General features: G+C 33.4%; 1 protein-coding gene across 4 annotated transcripts in view; it reads left to right on the top strand.

The window, feature by feature from the left end:
* Positions 1–19,851, top strand: part of KIF21A (kinesin family member 21A) — a 174,196-nt gene that overhangs the window by 117,615 nt on the left and 36,730 nt on the right. For all 4 annotated transcript variants that reach the window (XM_068560569.1, XM_068560570.1, XM_068560567.1 and 1 more), the window contains exons 12-19: positions 7,302–7,392; positions 9,591–9,708; positions 10,085–10,273; positions 10,711–10,910; positions 12,017–12,124; positions 15,142–15,210; positions 15,306–15,520; positions 15,645–15,798. In XM_068560569.1, the coding sequence (XP_068416670.1) occupies positions 7,302–7,392; positions 9,591–9,708; positions 10,085–10,273; positions 10,711–10,910; positions 12,017–12,124; positions 15,142–15,210; positions 15,306–15,520; positions 15,645–15,798 (1,144 nt within the window). The remainder of the gene's footprint in view (positions 1–7,301; positions 7,393–9,590; positions 9,709–10,084; positions 10,274–10,710; positions 10,911–12,016; positions 12,125–15,141; positions 15,211–15,305; positions 15,521–15,644; positions 15,799–19,851) is intronic.

The raw sequence follows: 19,851 nt of genomic DNA, 5'->3' as shown, positions 1-19,851 counted from the left end.
CATAATGTCCAGGTTTCCCAACTCACTCACATGAAATGATATTTACTCATTCTATAGTGTGGTAAGAGCAATTCAAAAGGGAATAGGAAAAGGAAAATAGGGGAAAGGAACTTCATTTCCCTTCCATGAATGTAGACCAACCTTTGGGGGAAAATATGAATTTCTGCCTTAGCCATTCTCTCTTATTCCTACCTACTGACCTTCTGTGTCCCCATGCTACCTTGATCCGTTCCTCCCTTATGAGGTCAGTTCTCATGTAATTCTTCCCTAGCCCGAAGTACTCCCAGTTTCAAAATCATCTACTTTCTTCTCTCATCTCCTTAAATTCAAAGTTGGAAACAAAGCCATCTGACTAAAGAAAGGAACTCATTCCAGTGGAAATGACTTATAACTAATAAAATTCCTCTAGGGATATTTGTAATTTTGAAAGAGGAAGCATTAATCCAACTATTGAAAATTTGGGCAGCAACCTCATGAAGAAAAAAAATTAAATAGTGTAGGGAAGATTTTTGTTACCCTTTTTTTTTTTTTTTAAAACATCTTTATTGGAGTATAATTGCTTTACAATGGTGTGTTAGTTTCTGCTTTATAACACAGTGAATCAGTTATACATATACATATGTTCCCATATCTCTTCCCTCTTCCATCTCCCTCCCTCCCACCCTCCCTATCCCACCCCTCTAGGTGGTCACAAAGCACCGAGCTGATATCCCTGTGCTATGCGGCTGCTTCCCACTAGCTATCTATTTTACATTTGGTAGTGTATATATGTCCATGCCACTCTCTCACCCTATCACATCTTACCCCTCCCCCTCCCCATATCCTCAAGTCCATTCTCTAGTAGGTCTGTGTCTTTATTCCCGTCTTGCCACTAGGTTCTTTGGCCTTTGGGTTCAGCTTTGGTCAGCTGTCCCAGTTCTCATAGCTACTTCTGTTTCTCCCATTGAATCCACAAATTCTTTAGAAGCTCCATGTCTTTTAATTTACTTTGTTTTGTGCTGTTAGCCTTTGGTTGTAGTGACTACAGGGCCTCTGACACTAAGTGTTGGTTGGTGTAGTGGCAACTGTATCATGTTTATGTCAGAAGCTTCATTTGTGTTCAAGGAGGATGCCATAAGTCCTGTTTTACATGAAATTTTCACCCTCTTGTCAAAGTCTTTATCTAAACTACAACCAATTGCTAAGATGTGTGGTTTAAAGGTTGGCTCTTCTTCCTTTCTGTGCTTATTTTCTGTTGAGCTGTAAAACAATCCAAAAGTGTAGGTAGTAAGAAAATAAGGAAGAATAATCGAATAGACTACATTGCCTATTTTTTTTAGTTACACAAATGTTAGAATGGTTAGCAAGATTTGTCATCCCCCCCCATTTAACTATGGAAGAGGTATTATAAATGGAACTAAATGAAATAAAGACTGAACTCCTTTAAATTATGGAGAAATATCAGATTATTAGTTTATATCTCTGCCCCTCTACTGTCATTTGGAACTATTGATTGCAGTGTTTTTTTTAAAGAGACAATTGGGAAGGCACCTAAAGTTTATCTACTTATTAGCTCACATTATCCATATGTTTTAATATAGCTCTCTAGTGTAAGGTAAACAAAATTTCTTCATGTTGAAAATAGAAAATTTGGGTTTTTTGCCAGGGAACCATATCCTTTGAGTCATTATAGCTCATTATCATCAGTATAAGCCTAGATTAGACTTTTTTTTTTTTTTTTTACTTTTCTTGGTGTATATGGATAAAGAAAATTTACCATTCATACATTAATCCCCATATTTTTGGATATCTAGCTTTAAATGACTTGCATTATAAAAAATTCACTCATTCATCAGACTGCATTATATTTGTATTTAGTGGTGTCAGGTTGAAACTCTAGAAACACAGAGATTTCTTAGGCGATGGCTTTTCTTACCCTTTTCTAGCCATTATACTGGACATTTTGATCTCTGGTGAATATCACTCTGCAGAATTTTTTTCTCAGAAAGATTGCTAGTCTCTTCTTGCAATAGCAGTATAAAAGTTGATTGTGAAAAACAATCACAGGCCAGCAAATAAAAATCATGTTATAAAATTAAAACGAGAACTGCCTTGATGAAATAATTCATAACTAAGACTCAGTCTCTTCACTTTAAAATACTAATGATTCTGAAAAAATATATATATTTTTTGGAATCCAGGCAGAAGTGTACTATATCAAGATTGCTATATGCTTAATCAGAGCCTAGCACATCTATCTTTTTGTCTACATGAGAGATACTGGTATTCAGTACATTCCATTGAGTAAAGATTCCCAATTCTGTGTGTTGAATATTCTTTAAATGTTAAAGCTTTTAAATACATATTTATAGTTTTTCTCATACTTTGCTGGTTGAAAAATAATCTTACTAATGGAAAGCACTACATTTCCCATTTTATTGCCACCTTTGCCTTATAAATATCCTTTTGGTAGTCTAGTAATTGGTACAGTGATATTAATTTTCAGTTAATAAAATTACAGTTTTCCACTGATATCATAACAATCATATTCATTTGACCATAATACCATTTCATGTATAATTTTGAAATATAATTTTTTTTAGATTTAGTGATGTTCACATGTAGTATATTGAAATAGAAAACAAGTTTAAAAATTAGTATCCTAGTATGTAGTATTAATGGTATTTTCATATTATGGTATAAAGGCATTACTTTTTGTAGCTCTTTTAATGATGCCATGAAAAGGTCTTTTGTAAAGGTTTACAAGGAAGAGAGGATATCATTGGAAGTAGGCTTTTTTTTTTGGAAGCTGAGAAAATTGATCCATTTCAGGTTAAAAAAAGCAATGGCATCCAAATACTCTTACTGTTTATCAACTTTATAAATTGAGACTGTACATTTTACTGCTGAATAATTTCAACTGATAGTCTATATATACTCTTCTTAGATGTAATGCTGCTTGTTTTTCTTACTTTTTATTCATACAAAATGTATTGCCTTTTTACTGTGTATTGTCCTTTGATGATATCTTTTAAAATTTATTTTAAAGTCTTCAAGCTCATGTATCATTTTTACCTTCTTATCACTTTCGCTTTTTACTGTCTGGTTTGTCCTTCATTGGCTTGGCCTTCCAATACTGTGCCTCGTGATTTTGAAGGCTACAGAAACTTGAGGAAAGCAATCGAGAAGAAAGAAGGTTGGAATATTTCCCAGGTTTTTTATTAAAATGTCATTTAAATACTTAGTTGCCATTCAAAAGGATATATGCTGTAGAATTATAGATTGTTTCAGACTAGATTAGCTTGGTGCTCCTAAAAATAATGATGATTTTATAAAATTAACAAAAACACTGAAAATATAAAAAAATACTTATTGAGAATAAAAGCCAGTGGTTATATGAATTAAAATTCAGGAATTTCATGTGGATTTAGAATAGATTATCATAATTTTGATGGCTAAAAATGGCTCAAGAACCCCACCCTTTGACTTTCAGAATATACCTTTCGGAAACTTGTAAACAGACAGGGAATTATTAATTCGGTGGGAATTCGCATTTTGTTGCAGCACATGCTAAGTCATGGGTGGGCTCATTCTCATCTCTTCCTTATTTTGTGTAATCTTTGTTGGGAAAACAACATTAAAATGGCAACAAAGTAAAAGGAAACTGTGGCCTTACTACAGATTTATAAGGCATATTTAAGGTTGAATTAGAAAAACAAGTTTTGCTTTTAAAATGTATCTGAAGTCAACATCAAAAACAGGATCTTCTCTTTTTTTTCCATTTGAAATTTGAGCAAAATTTAGAAGCACTGCTTGTGAACTCCCAATATAATAAAAATTTGCATTTTATTCGTTCAGTATTATGATTATTTAACCAATATCAAGTAGTATTTTACTTCTTATTAGAACTTCTCTTTATCGATTTTTCTAACCATCTCATGATTACAGCATCAAAATGATTAAGAAAATAAACTGGTTTCAGAATAATATTAACTATTTTAGAAGCATCACATTATAATTTTATTTCTTACTAAAAATAAGCCTTTTGAAAACTTTTACTGTGCAACAATTAGTTAAACTAATCTCTTACTTTAAATAGCTGAAACCACAAATTATATTTTCTTTAAGTTATTTAATAATTTACATTCCACAATTATATCCTACATATTACATAGTATTCTAAGGTTTCTATAATTTATTCTAGGATTATATTTTAATTATATAGTTAAATTAAAATATAATTCTATAATTAAAATATAATTCTATCTGTAGGTCATCTTAGGACTCACCTAATTAGTTTATATTTAGGACATTATGTTTATCATTGGAGTTAAATTAGAGCATTAAAATGTGAAAAATTTTCTATTTTGAAAGGTTAAAATAAGATGCATAGTTAAAGTAGTGTAATGGAAACATTTTCCCACCTTAAAATAGTTAAGTCCTTTAAATATACTTAATGAATAGCATTTGCCTCCAATTTTTATATGATGCCTAATAGATAACAAAAGCAGAGTTGTTTGGTGTTCTAGGACAGGGCTTCTTAAACATGAATGTGCAGATAGATAACCTGGGGTGCTGATAAAATGAAAATTCTCACTCAGTAGGACTTACATGGAGCCTGAGATTCTACATATCTGACAAGCTCCTGGGTGATGCTGATGCTTCTCTGTCTGTGAACTGAACTTTGAGGCAATATTCCAGAATACTGGCTTTGGAGTCATGACACCTGGTTTTAAGTCCCCTGGAGTTGATAAGCTTCACCAGGCCACAGTTTCTTTTTTGGTTGTCAACAAAAATGTTGACATTGGTTGTCAAGTGTCGAAGGGTTTAAATTACTTGATCACTAGTGTTCCTTCCAGCTCCAAGATTCTGATTCTATGTAAAGTGCCAACTTACGTATTTTTCATTGCTGCTTAGATAGTTATTTTAGATATAAAATTTCCCCACTTTATTGAAGAAAACTTGAATATTTGCTGTACTATAATCATAAAGTATCAAATTGTGTACTTTAAAAGCTTAAGCCTTACGTGATTTATAAAGGTAAGTTAATAATATAAAGTTAACAACTGCTGATTTTTCTGCATCAGAATTGGCACAAACAGCCTATAATACATGAGTTAACTTCATATATAAGTGAAAATAACATTTGTTAAGCTGGATTCTGGTGACTTGGAGGGTGTAGGAGGGTGTGTTAGGTCAGGTATTTGAAACAAGGTGGTTGTATGGCTATAAACCTGAATAAAAATGAATTTGTATTGGAGCTTGAAGTAATGAAGGAACTGACAATAACAAAAATTGTATGCTGCAGAGTTGCAGGTGAGGAAGGGAGACTACATAGGGGAGGGGATAAGAAATGCTGATGGGAGATATCTTTCCTAACACATGCTCCTTTCTTAGTCTTAAGCCTTAGGCCTATCTCAAGTATAGCACTACTTGAGTACATGGTGCTGGCCTTTAAATCAGATGATTGGATGAAGGGGGAGTTTCTTTCTAGATTTTCATCTTGAAATGTGTGATGATGGAAAATGAACAGTCCTATTATAATACAAGTGATGTTAGATAGGCATTCAGTATATTCAACATTTTTCTCTAACAAGTGATTTAACAAACTCACGGAACCTTGTTATAGTTTACTTGATTCCTCTCCAGTTAAGAGGATTTTATTGATATTCCTACTGGTAGTTTCTTCTCACTCTAGAGATATGCTGTCTTCCATGCATCTTTATGCATCTTTCAATTTGTACTATTCTACTCCAACATAATTAGTGTGTGAGACACATAGGCAGAGGTTCCAAACAGAGGTGCTCATGCACAATCATAGAGATTAATATATTTAACAAATACTTCATGCACATTTATTATGCACATCCCTTGGGTACTGGGCATGTAATGCTGAGCCAAACAGACATGATCCCTTCCCTCATGAGGCTTACAGTCTAATGGGGAAGACAGAAATTACAGAAATAATTACCTAAATAAACATAAATTAAGAACTCTGAAAAGTGCTTACAAAGGAAAAATATTTGTGTTCATCTTGTTCTGAGTTCACAAATGTCTTTGAGAATTGGAACCTAGAGTTAAACATTAGAGTTTAATAATAATACCAGTGCCTAAATGAGATTAATTTTTTAAACTAGAAGCTAAAAATAAGTCCATGTATTAGGGCAATTATTTAATGTAGCAGAATATCTGAAAGAAATGATAGCTGTTATAAAGTTATTCTGATAAAAATTTTAAGCTCTTTCTAGAAGAATTTTATTTGGAGAATATTGCTTTATTCAAGTATTCTTCTTATTCTTAATGATTTAAAAAGTTAACTATAGCACAAGAAGAAAATTTTCATATGTAGATTCATTTAAAGTTCACTTTCTTAATATTATTTAGCTTGATAAAATGTAGGAGTCTAATGAGTGGAAGTGTAACTTCTGTGCATAATTGATGGTGGTTGCTAAACCCTGAAGGGTCAGAGTGATTTAACTATGTAAAAACTTTGCTCACTATAGAGTCTTCTTTTTCTCATGGCCACTAGGGCTGAAGTAATTAGTTTAGCTATAACATTATGTGACATTAGTATATATCAATAGTTAGGGCTGCTCTACTGATACCTGAAGAGGAAGCTTTTATTTGTATGGTGAATCTTGTGGCAGATCCTGGAATTTCCTATTCAATCAGGGGTCAGGCAGAACTTCAGACCGTTCTGATGTGCAGAGACCCATTTCTTTGAGAACATTATGAGAAATAGCCCTGTGCTACAGGTACGACCTAGGAGGAAAGAACCTGTACTATTCTATTACCAGGGGAGACTGAACAATGTGATGGATGCAGCCGGTATAGACAAACTTACTGTGGGCAGATGTATTCTGATCTTTAAATTTATTCTTAAATGTATTAGGACTTTAATAAAAAATGCAGTTTCTATATCTTTGTATTAAGATGAGAAAAATTTATATATTTAGATGAGAAAACAAAAATATTTTTTATTTCCATTGAATTTAATTTGCCTACATTCTAGTTGATTGAATGTTATGGTGACTAGTTCTTAGCTGTCTCATCAGGTGTCATGCTCCAGGGTATAATCTATTCCTCAGTGTTTCTAGAAAATAAGATTTTCTCCATTGATATAAATCACTGTACTATGAGTTGAATGGCAGTTTCAATTTTCCTCTGAAGCATCAGACATGATAACTTTGCTAAGTTAAATGATGAACTCTTCTAGTTTGTTTTAAAAAATAATGATGGTTTTTAAAAATCTGGGAGAAAAAAAGTGAACAATTTTCCTCTCTACTTTAACATCATACACTTTTCCTTCTTTTTTTTTTTAGTGTGGCTGGTAAAGAGGATAATACAGACACTGACCAAGAGAAGAAAGAAGAAAAGGGTATTTCAGAAAGAGAAAGCAATGAATTAGAAGTTGTAAGTATGAGAGAATAAACTTGTAAGTTTTAGTCCCTGGATTAGGTTGTTCTTGGTTGCTGATAACTGTACTAACTTATACGTAGAAAAGAGATTCGGTTATCATACATCCATTTTAAATTGTGTCCTTGAGGACTTCTTTTCTTCAGAAATGTGAGCTATTAAATATTAGCAACTCACAGTCTTGTGCACTGTGAAAGCATTGTGTATGGGGTGATAGAATACTAAGAGAGATGAAGTACTCTTTGATTTAAGACAGAATTATTGTAAAATAACCTTAAAATTGTGGATTGATATTTTTAACTTATGAAAAGTGAAACTTTTGTGCTCTTGTACTTTATACTCACAGTCTCTCTCTTTTTTTTTGCATTTATTCATTGAGACTATATTGTGCATATTAAATATAAAGCACCATAATAGAAGCTGGGGCAAAATTAAGTCATATGGCTAGGCACACTTCATAATATTGAGGGAGGAAGAAAAATTCTAACTCTGATTTTGTTTTTTTGTTTGTTTTTTATTGTTTATTTTTTAAATGAGTATAGTTGCTTTACAATGTTGCGTTAGTTTCTGCTGTACAGCAAAGTGAATCAGTTATATGTATATATATACATCCACTCTTTTTTAGATTTCCTTCCCATTTAGGTCAGCACAGATCATTGAGTAGAGTTCCCTGTGCTATACAGTAGGTTCTCACTAGTTATCTATTTTATACATAAGTGTATATATGTCAATCCCAATCTCCCAGTTCGTCCCACCTCCCCCCTTTCCTCCTTGGTAACCGTAAGTTTGTTCTCTACATCTGTGACTATTTCTCCTTTGCAAATAAGTTCATCTGCACCATATTTCTAGATTCCACATATAAGCGATATTATATGATATTTGTTTTTCTGTTTCTGACTTACTTCACTCTATATGACAATCTCTAGGTCCATCCATATCTCTGAAAATGGCAGAATTTCATTCCTTTTTATGGCTGAGTAATATTCCATTGTATATATGTGCCACATCTTCTTTATCCACTGTTGATGGACATTTAGGTTGCTTCCATGTCCTGGCTATTGTAAATAGCACTGCAATGAAAATCGGGGTGCATGCATCCTTTCGAATTATGGTCTTCTTCGGAAAGATGCCTAGGAGTGGGATTGCTGGGTCATGTGGTAGCTTTAGTTTTAGTTTTTTAAGGAACCTCCATAGTGTTCTCCATAGTGGCTGTATCAATTTACATTCCCACCAGCAGTGTAGGAGGGTTCCCTTTTCTCCACACCCTCTCCAGCATTTATTGTTTGTAGATTTTTTGATGATGGCCACTCTGACCAGTGGGAGGTGACTTGCTTTTCTCTAATAATTAATGACGTTGAGCATCTTTTCATGTGTTTGTTTGCCATCTGTATGTCTTCTTTGGTGAAATGTCTGTTTAGGTCTTCCACCCATTTTTTGATTGGATTGTTTGTTTTTTTTGATATTTAGCTGCATGAGCTCTTTGTATATTTTGGAGATTAATCCCTTGTCAGTTGCTTCATTTGCAAATATTTTCTTCCATTCTGAGGGTTGTCTTTTTGTTTTGTTTATGGTTTCCTTTGCCGTGCAAAAGCTTTTAAGTTTGTTTATATTTGTTTTTATTTTCATTACCCTAGGCGGTAGATCAAAAACGAGCTTGCTGTGATTTATGTCAAAGAGTGTTCTGCCTATATTTTTGGCTAAGAGTTTTATAGTACCTGGCCTTACATTTAGGTCTTTAATCTATTTTGAGTTTATTTTTGTGTATGGTGTTAGGGAGTGTTCTAATTTCATTCTTTTACATGTAGCTGTCCAGTTTTCCCAGCACCATTTATTGAAGAGATTGTCTTTTCGCCATCGTATATTCTTGCCTCCTTTGTCATAGATTAGGTGGCCATAGGTGTGTGGGTTTATTTCTGGACTTTCTATCCTGTTCCACTGATCTATATTTTTGTTTTTGTGCCAGTACCATACTGTTTTGATGACTGTAGCTTTGCGGTGTAGTCTGAAGTTCAGGAGCCTGATTCCTCCAGCTCCGTTCTTCTTTCTCAAGATTGCTTTTGCTATTCGGGGTCTTTTGTATTTCCACACAAAGTGTAAAAATTTTTGTTCTAATTCTGTCACACAGTTTCTCTTAATGAGGTAATCAGTTTGCTTTGCCAATATTGTGCTATTAATAGACACAAATGACATTTTAGGAAGAAAGTCAAGAAGTGAGTGATCATGAAGATGAGGAAGAGGAAGAGGAGGAGGAAGAAGATGACGTTGAAGGGGGTGAAAGCTCTGATGAGTCAGATTCCGAATCAGATGAAAAAGGTACTTGTCCTTGGTACAAGGACAAAAATTTATTTTGGGCACTTGTTTAAAACATGGCAGAAAACTCTTAACATTCTCCATTTCATCCTTGATGAAAGCACCTTTTATAATTGCTGGCCTATATATGCCCTCCAAGGCTCATGTTCTTCTCTTATTGGATTTAGTCATTGTGTAACTTCCATTCTTATTTGCTGCAAATGGTATCTCTTGTCCTTGACCAAAGTGAACACTCTGTATCTTTTTGACCTTTTTTAATTTTTGGTATATTCAGGATATTTTCCTTACAGCTGCCAAGTGAATACTTGGATACAGACGATGGTTGTCATGCTCTTATTATAGCCTCTCCCAGAATTTTTATTTTCCTCTTTTATAATAGCCAATTATCAGGCAGACTTAGCAAACATTACTTGTGAAATTGCAATCAAGCAAAAGCTGATTGATGAACTAGAAAACAGCCAGAAAAGACTGCAGACGCTGAAAAAGCAGTATGAAGAGAAGCTAATGATGCTGCAACATAAAATTCGGGACACTCAGCTTGAAAGAGACCAGGTGCTTCAAAACTTAGGTAAGAATTATATTTAATTCAAATTAAAGTTCAAACTAAATTGTCAAAATAGATTTTTATCCTGTCTTCCTTTACAAGAAAAAATTATATTAGAAGTCACATTAAATGTTAATTTGTCCCATTATGTTAAATATTACTGTTTATTTTGTTTTTTCATGCTGGTACCTGTCTAGGCTATTTAATTTTTTTCCAAAGTTGTGGCTAATTGTTTTAATGCCTTGATTTATGCTGGGAACTTTTTTTAAATTAAAAAGCTGAAAACTTCAATAATTGTTAAATAAGAGTAGATATTAAAAGGCAGAGTGATTGAAAGGCATCCTGGCCTCCTGAGGTTTGTATTTAGGAGGTAGTTCTTATCTAAGGTCATGAGTTGTAAATCTGTGAAATAAAAATCTGTGTCTCACACAAACAAATACAAATATTGTTTGGTCATTTAGGCTCAGTGGAATCTTACTCAGAAGAAAAAGCAAAAAAAGTTAGGTCTGAATATGAAAAGAAACTGCAAGCCATGAATAAAGAACTGCAGAGACTTCAGACAGCTCAAAAAGAGCATGCAAGGTTGCTTAAAAATCAGTCCCAATATGAAAAGCAATTGAAGAAATTACAGCAGGATGTGATGGAAATGAAAAAAACAAAGGTATTGATTATATTTTCCATTAACGGTAGATGTCGGTGATGCTTGTGTCTTTTGGGACCAAAAAAAAATTATTGTGGTTCTTCCTGTATTCAATAAAAGGTAACCCAGTCTTAGAAATGATGCACTTCCTTTTGGCAGTTAAGTCATCTATAGTCAAAGTCTTTCTTTGGAGTAGCTGAAAATCCTGTGGTCAGCAAGCCTTCTCTGACTTTAAAAACAAAACAAAACAAAACAAAACTCTTATACAAACTTAACAAAAATATAAAATATTTCAAACATGCAAGAAAGCACAGATAATAACATAATGAACAATATATCCACTGTCTAGTTTAAGGTATTAAACATTGCTGATATGCACAAAGCTTCCAATATATCTCTTCCTGATCATATTCTCTTTTCCCTGAGAGGTAACCACTATCTTGAATTTGGTGGTTGTCATTCCCATGAATAGAAAAGTACAAGTTTTCTTCCCTTGACCAGAAAGAGTATGTGAATTCTAATCTGTTATTGTTTTTGTGGTGGAACGGATTATTCTTAACTTTTGGCATGAAAATCAATGTTGTTTCCTTAAAATAGGAAATGTGGAAATGATTTAAGAAGTAGATTATTATGTTGTGTAGTTGCTGATGACAGCAAAAATAGCTAAAATAACTAGGTGCTTACTATGTGCCAGGCACTGTTATAAGCACAGTGCAGGTATTAACTCATTGAATTCTCAGAGGAATCCAATCCCATAGAACTATTACCTCCATTTTATAGATGAGAAAACCAAAGTCTAGAGTTGTTAAGTAACTTGTTCAAGGTCACACAGCTACTGATAATAAGTTAGATACCAAAAAATCATTCAAGTTATAGAACAGCTGGACGTTGAATATAAAAAGCATGGAACACTAAGCAATTTGATAGAAGTATGTTAGAAATATGTTAGAAATATAAATATATTAATCTTACAAAAATAAGAATTGACCATTTAATGTGTAGCAAAACTCCACATTTTTTTCTTGTTAACTATTCAGAATCCTAAGAACATTTTTCCATACATGTGATTTATTTAATGAATATTGTGATAGGGTAATCACAATAGATGTATTTACCTAATATTTTAGGTTCGCTTAATGAAACAAATGAAAGAAGAACAAGAAAAAGCCAGATTGACAGAGTCTAGAAGAAACAGAGAGATTGCTCAATTGAAAAAGGATCAACGTAAAAGAGATGTGAGTGGACTTTCTCAGTTATGTAAGAACATTGTACATCAACAAGATTGTTCAATAAATGAAAGAAATTTTTTGATAACTTTATTAAATACAGTTAAGGACAATAAATAAGCATTTTATAATTTGGCATTTATTATAGTATGTGGATTATAGTAATTCCATATAAACGTTTATGAAAAAACACTATAATATTATTATAAATTTTATTGGAGGCTTATTTCCTAGATGATCAGATGGAAGAAAATGACAAATAATGACTGGTTATTTCTAGGGAGACCAAGGAAGTAGTTGCAGTATTATATAAGATAGTAATTTTAAGATGGTTCCAAAGACAGCTTCCACTAGAGATTTTTATAAATGTTCCTGGAATAATAACCAGGCTTCACTAGAAGAGGCTTTACTAAGGGCTATAAAAATTTTCATATTCTTTGACCCAAGAATTCTGCTTCCATGAGCTCAGACTAAGTAAATAATTTAAACTAAGACAAATTACAGTGTGTTAAAATCTTCACTTTAAGGTTATTTGCAGTAATGAAAACTGTAAAATCAACTAAGATGTGTGTCAGTAGGGGTAACAGTTAAATAAATTATGGTTCATCCCATTTAAAAGGTGGTTATTCATTCATTAAAAATTAGGATTTGGAAACTGCATAGTAAAATGAAAAATGACTATGATTTCACATTATGTGTAAAGTAACATTTTATATATGCATGCTTGTTTACAATGAGGGAAAAATTTGAAGGATACATATCAATATGCTAAATGTGGTTGTATTAGGGTTATAGGTTATAGTTGATTGGATTTTTTTCTTTCCAAAGTTTTGGCAATATAGTTATTTCTTATGACATTTTTTTCTTAAAAAAAAGAAGTCATCACCTTCCTTTCCACAATATCAGTTAGGTTTCAGCCCTTGTTCTTTTTTTCTCACCAACTTTTTCTAAATTCGCCCTGAAGAAAACATAAACATACAGGATATTTTAGAAAATAGAAATCTACTTTGGGGGGTAAAGGGGAAATTAAGGGGATAGAGAATAGTGAGCAATGAGATAGAAAAGTAGATATTTTAGCCAGATGACTCCCATATTTATCACTGTATTTATTTATTTATTTTCCCAGGATATTAATGTATTTTAGTAATCAGTCTATTTTATCACTTTCAATTCCTGGGCATTTTAGATCTTGTTTATACCAATACATTCCTACTGGAATCGAGTAGAAGTACATTTTAACATATTGTCTAGTCTTTTTTTTCTGCTTTTTTAAAAAAACAAAATTTATATGCCATAAAGTTCACTGTTTTAAACTATACAATTCAAGATTTTAGTATATTCACAAATTTGTGCAACAATCACCACTCTAATTCCAGAACATTTTCATCACTCCAAAAAGAAACCCCATACCCATTAACAATCACTCTCCATTCCTCCCTGCCTCCTAATCTACTTTCTGTCTATGGATTTGCTTATTCTAGACATTTTATAAAAATGGATCATACAATATGTAGCCTTTTGTGTCTGGCTTCTTTCATTTTAGCATGTTTTCAAGGTTCATCCATGTTATAGCATGTATCAGTAGTTCATTCCTTTTTATGGCTGTATGTATAGAGCACATTTTGCTAATCCATTCCTCGATTGGCTGGCATTTAGGTTGTTTTGACTTTTGGGCTATTTATTTTGTTTTTAATGAAAACTTTTGGATAACAGGAATAATTTCCTTACAATGTATGCTACCTATTTCTTTATTACTAATTCATATGATTTATAGAGAGATTAATATTGAACAATTAACTCCTGGGATTGAACTTTTGAATCTTATCCACAACATATGATGTCTCTATTCTATTATAAAGATCAGAGGCTGGCTAATCACATACAAAGCTACCATTTCAGATGTTCTCCTCCCTTTAATTTGTTGCTTTGTGTGCATATTCAACTCCTGTTTATATTGTTTCTTGTAATATTCAACTTTGAACACTTAGAGAACCAAATATGTTTGTACATCATACAAAAAAAAATGAATGAGCTTGAGATTTGATTTTTAATATGAAGAAATTAAATGTAGTAAGAAGCTTAAAACTATAGGTTAATTTTAGTTTTTGATAGTTCATTCATTTAGAAAAAGGTTTATTAACTTTGCTTCTATGTCTATTATTGTGTAGGCAATTAAGATATGTCAGTGATAAGATAGCTTCCTTTTCTCAAAGAATTCCCATCTGATAACATAAGAATGTGTATAAACTTGAGATGTATCATCTGTTTGAATTTGGGATACAGAACATGGAGAGTTATTTGTTACATCACAGAATTAAAGCCCTAGAAGTGACATTTGTGATCAAGGCTATCTGTGATCAAGACTATTGTGATCAAGATTATTTCCTAAATTATATCCCTAGAAAGTGGCTTAAAATAATTAATAATTAATTGTCTTCATCATATAGACTACCTAAAAAACAAATTGGTAGCCAGTTTGTTTTATTGTCCAACAATAAAACATTTATTTCCAATGTTATTTGGAAATAACATTTCCAAAGTTACTATAAAGTGCTAATACAATTAATATATATTCTCCCTATGTTTAAAATAGTTTATAACTACTGTATATATTGTAAGATGCCTCTTAGAATATTGAAAATATTCTAAGCTGTGTTTTTTCCTAATCATGCCTTAGCCAGCAACCAAAACAAAATGTCCTGCAAAAATGAAATGAGACAATATTTGTAAAACGTTTAGAAAAGTATTTGTATATAGTAAGCCCTATATAAGTGTTTGCTAAATAAAAGTATGTGTCACAGAGATAAGTTTTTATTTTCAGAGAGAAATGGCTATATAAGTATGCCTTTGTGTTTATTGGAATAAAATATCTATATCTGTAGTAATGGATGCAAGCTGAGTGTTAGCTCAGATGCTGCTAAGAACCCTTACAGTTCCCAGTGGAATGGGGAAACATGTTAATGCAGGAGTAGGAAGTATTATATCTCTCAGTTTCCTATTTTAACTTATTCAATATTATTTTATAGCATCAACTTAGACTTCTAGAAGCCCAAAAAAGAAACCAAGAAGTGGTTCTTCGTCGCAAAACAGAAGAGGCAAGTTGACCATTTGGAGGAAACATTCTGGCTTTGAGATAAATGATGTATTTCTATAGACTAAGAGCATGAGTCAATCTCTGTTTCTATTTCAGGTTACAGCTCTTCGTCGGCAAGTAAGACCCATGTCAGATAAAGTGGCTGGGAAAGTCACTCGGAAGCTGAGCTCATCTGATACCCCTGTTCAGGACACAGGTTCCAGTGCAACCACCATAGAAACAGATGCATCAAGGGCTGGAGCCCAGCAGAAAATGAGAATTCCTGTGGCAAGAGTCCAGGCCTTACCAACACCCACGACAAATGGAACCAGGTCAACATGATTCTTCTGTTCCTCCTGACATAATCTTTGCATTACTGAATGTTGAACTTAAATGAAAAACAGTTCATTATAAGCAAATAAGTAACTATGTTTGTCTGCTTTTATATGATTCTAGAAAAAAATATCTGAGGAAAGGATTGACAGGCCGAGTGTTTACTTCTAAGACAGCTCGCATGAAGTGGCAGCTTCTTGAACGCAGGGTCACAGACATCATCATGCAGAAAATGACTATTTCCAATATGGAGGCTGATATGAATAGGCTCCTCAAGGTGTGGAAAATAGAAAGTAGATATGCTCTCCCTTAACTGTTAATTTTAGTTTTCTAAATTTGGTCCCTGGGTAAATTGAATACTTGCCAAGTTTTTTTTTGGGGGGGGGGTGTTTGCATTGTATATGAATAGATGAATATCATTTCTTTCTTTTTTTAAAATTTTTTTATAGAGCAGGTTCTTATTAGTCATCAGTTTTGTACACATCAGTGTATACATGTCAATCCCAATCGCCCAATTCATCACATCACCATCCCCCCCCACCGCGGCTTTCACCCCTTGGTGTCCATGCATTTGTTCTCTACATCTGTGTATCAACTTCTGGCCTGCAAACCGGTTCATCTGTACCATTTTTATAGGTTCCACATACATGTGTTAATATACGATAATTATTTTTCTCTTTCTGACTTACTTCACTCTGTATGACAGTCTCTAGATCCATCCACATCTCAACAAATGACCCAGTTTTGTTCCTTTTTATGGCTGAGTAATATTCCATTGTATATATGTACCACAACTTCTTTATCCATTTGTCTGTCGATGGGCATTTGGGTTGCTTCCATGACCTGGCTATTGTAAATAGTGCTGCAATGAACATTGGGGTGCATGTGTCTTTTTGAATTATGGTTTTCTCAGGATATATGCCCAGTAGTGGGATTGCTGGATCATATGGTAATTCTATTTTTAGTTTTTTAAGGAACCTCCATACTGTTCTCCATAGTGGCTGTATCAATTTACATTCCCACCAACAGTGCAAGAGGGTTCCCTTTTCTCCACACCCTCTCCAGTGTTTGTTGTTTGTAGATTTTCTGATGACGACCATTCTAACTGGTGCGAGGTGAACCTCATTGTCATTTTGATTTGCATTTCTCTAATAATTAGTGATGTTGAGCAGTGTTTCATGTGCTTCTTGGCCATCTGTATGTCTTCTTTAGAGAAATGTCTATTTAGGTCTTCTGCCCGTTTTTGGATTGGGTTGTTTGTTTCTTTAATATTGAGCTGCATGAGCTGTTTATATATTTTGGAGATTAATCCTTTGTCTGTTGATTCGTTTGCAAATATTTTCTCCCATTCTGAAGATTGTCTTTTCATCTTGTTTATGGTTTCCTTTGCTGTGCAAAAGCTTTGAAGTTTCATTAGGTCCCATTTGTTTATTTTTGTTTTTATTTCCATTACTCTAGGAGGTGGATCAAAAAAGATCTTGCTGTGATTTATGTCAAAGAGTGTTCTTCGTATGTTTTTCTCTAAGAGTTTTATAGTGTCTGGTCTTACATTTAGGTCTCAAATCCATTTTGAGTTTATTTTTGTGTATGGTGTTAGGGAGTGTTCGAATTTCATTCTTTTACATGTAGCTGTCCAGTTTTCCCAGCGCCACTTATTGAAGAGACTGTCTTTTCTCCATTGTATATCCTTGCCTCCTTTGTCATAGATTAGTTGACCATGGGTTCATGGACTTTCTATCTTGTTCCATTGATCTATGTTTCTGTTTTTGTGCCACTACCATATTGTCTTGATTACTGTAGCTTTGTAGTATAGTCTGAAGTCAGGGAGTCTGATTCCTCCCGGTCCGTTTTTTTCCCTCAAGACTGCTTTGGCTGTTTGGGGTCTTTTGTGTCTCCATACAAATTTTAAGATTTTTTGTTCTAGTTCCATAAAAAATGCCATTGGTAATTTGATAGAGATTGCATTGAATTTGTAGATTGCTTTGGGTAGTTATAGTCATTTCCACAATATTGATTCTTCCAATCCAAGAACATGGTATATCTCTCCATCTGTTGATATCATCTTTAATTTCTTTCATCAGTGTCTTATAGTTTTCTGCATACAGGTCTTTTGTCTCCCTAGGTAGGTTTATTCCTAGGTATTTTATTCTTTTTGTTGCAATGGTAAATGGGATTGTTTCCTTAATTTCTTTTTCAGATTTTTCATCATTAGTGTATAGGAATGCAAGAGATTTCTGTGCATTAATTTTGTATGCTGTAACTTTACCAAATTCATTGATTAGCTCTAGCAGTTTTCTGGTGGCATTTTTAGGATTCTCTATGTATAGTATCATGTCATCTGCAAACAGTGACAGTTTTACTTCTTCTTTTCCAATTTGTATTCCTTTTATTTCTTTGTCTTCTCTGATTGCTGTGGCTAACATTTCCAAAACTATGTTGAATAATAGTGGTGAGAGTGGACATCCTTGTCTTGTTCCTGATCTTAGAGGAAATGCTTTCAGTTTTTCACCATTGAGAATGATATTTGCTGTTGGTTTCTTGTTTATGGCCTTTATTATGTTGAGATAGATTCCCTCTCTGCCCATTTTCTGGAGAATTTTTAACATAAACGGGTGTAGAATTTTGTCAAAAGCTTTTTCTGCATCTACTGAGATGATCATATGGTTTTTATTCTTAGGTTTGTTAATATGGTATATCACATTGATTGATTTGCGTATATTGAAGAATTCTTGCATCCCTGGGATATAGGCCACTTGATCATGGTGTATGATCCTTTTAATGTGTTGTTGGATTCTGTTTGCAAGTATTTTGTTGAGAATTTTTGCATCTATATTCATCAGTGATATTGGTCTGTAATTTTCTTTTTTTTGCAGTATCTTTGTCTGGTTTTGGTATCATGGTGATGGTAGCCTCAAAGAATGAGTTTGGGAGTGTGCCTTCCTTTGCAATTTTTTAGAAGAGTTTGAGAAGTATGGATGTTAGCTCTTCTCTAAATGTTTGATAGAATGCACCTGTGAAGCCCTCTAGTCCTGGACTTTTGTTTGTTGGAAGATTTTTAATCACAGTTTCAATTTCATTACTTGTGATTGGTCTGTTCATATTTTCTGTTTCTTCCTGGTTCAGTCTTGGAAGGTTATACCTTTGTAAGAATTTGTCCATTTCTTCCAGGTTGTCCATTTTATTGGCATAGAGTTGCTTGTAGTAGTCTCTTAGGATGCTTTGTTTTTCGACGGTGTCTGTTGTAACTTCTTTTTCATTTCTAATTTTATTGATTTGAGGCCTCTCCCTCCTTTACTTAATGTGTCTGGCTAATGGTTTATCAATTTTGTTTATCTTCTCAAAGAACCAGCTTTTAGTTTTATTGATCTTTTCCATTGTTTTCTTTGTTTCTATTTCATTTATTTCCACTCTGATCTTTATGATTTCTTTCCTTCTGCTAACTTTGGATTTTGTTTGTTCTTCTTTCTCTAGTTCCTTTAGGTGTAAGGTTAGATTGTTTACTTGAGATTTTTCGTTTTTTGAGGTAGGCTTGTATAGCTATAAACTTCCCTCTTAGAACTGCTTTTGCTGCATCCCATCGGTTTTGGATCCCATAGGTTTTCATTGTCATTTGTCTCTAGGTATTTTTTGATTTCCTCTTTGATTTCTTCAGTGATCTCTTGGTTATTTAGTAACGTATTGTTTAGCCTCCATGTGTTTGTGTTTTTTACGTTTTTTTCTCTGTAATTCATTTCTAATCTCATAGCCTTGTGGTCAGAAAAGATGCTTGATATAATTTCAATTTTCTTAAATTTACTGAGGCTTGATTTGTGACCCAAGATGTGATCTATCCTGGAGAATGTTCCATGCGCACTTGAGAAGAAAGTGTAATCTGCTGTTTTTGGATGGAATGTCCTATAAATATCAATTAAATCTGTCTGGTCTATTGTGTCATTTAAAGCTTCTGTTTCCTTATTTATTTTCATTTTGGATGATCTGTCCATTGGTGTAAGTGAGGTGTTAAAGTCCCCCACTATTATTGTGTTATGTTGGTTTCCTCTTTTATAGCTGTTAGCAGTTGCCATATGTATTGAGGTGCTCCTATGTTGGGTGCATATATATTTAGAATTGTTATATCTTCTTGGATTGATCCCTTGCTCATTATGTAGTGTCCTTCTTTGTCTCTTGTAACATTGTTTATTTTAACGTCTATTTTATCTGATATGAAAATTGCTACTCCAGCTTTCTTTTGATTTCCATTTGCATGGAATATCTTTTTCCATCCCCTCACTTTCAGTCTGTATGTGTCCCTAGGTCTGAAGTTGGTCTCTTGTAGACAGCATACATATAG

The sequence above is a fragment of the Eschrichtius robustus genome, chromosome 13 (assembly GCF_028021215.1).
Source record: "Eschrichtius robustus isolate mEscRob2 chromosome 13, mEscRob2.pri, whole genome shotgun sequence".
Classification (NCBI taxonomy): Eukaryota; Metazoa; Chordata; class Mammalia; order Artiodactyla; family Eschrichtiidae; genus Eschrichtius; species Eschrichtius robustus.
The sequence above is the reverse complement of the archived record's forward strand: the minus strand, read 5'-3'. Positions and strand labels throughout refer to the sequence as shown.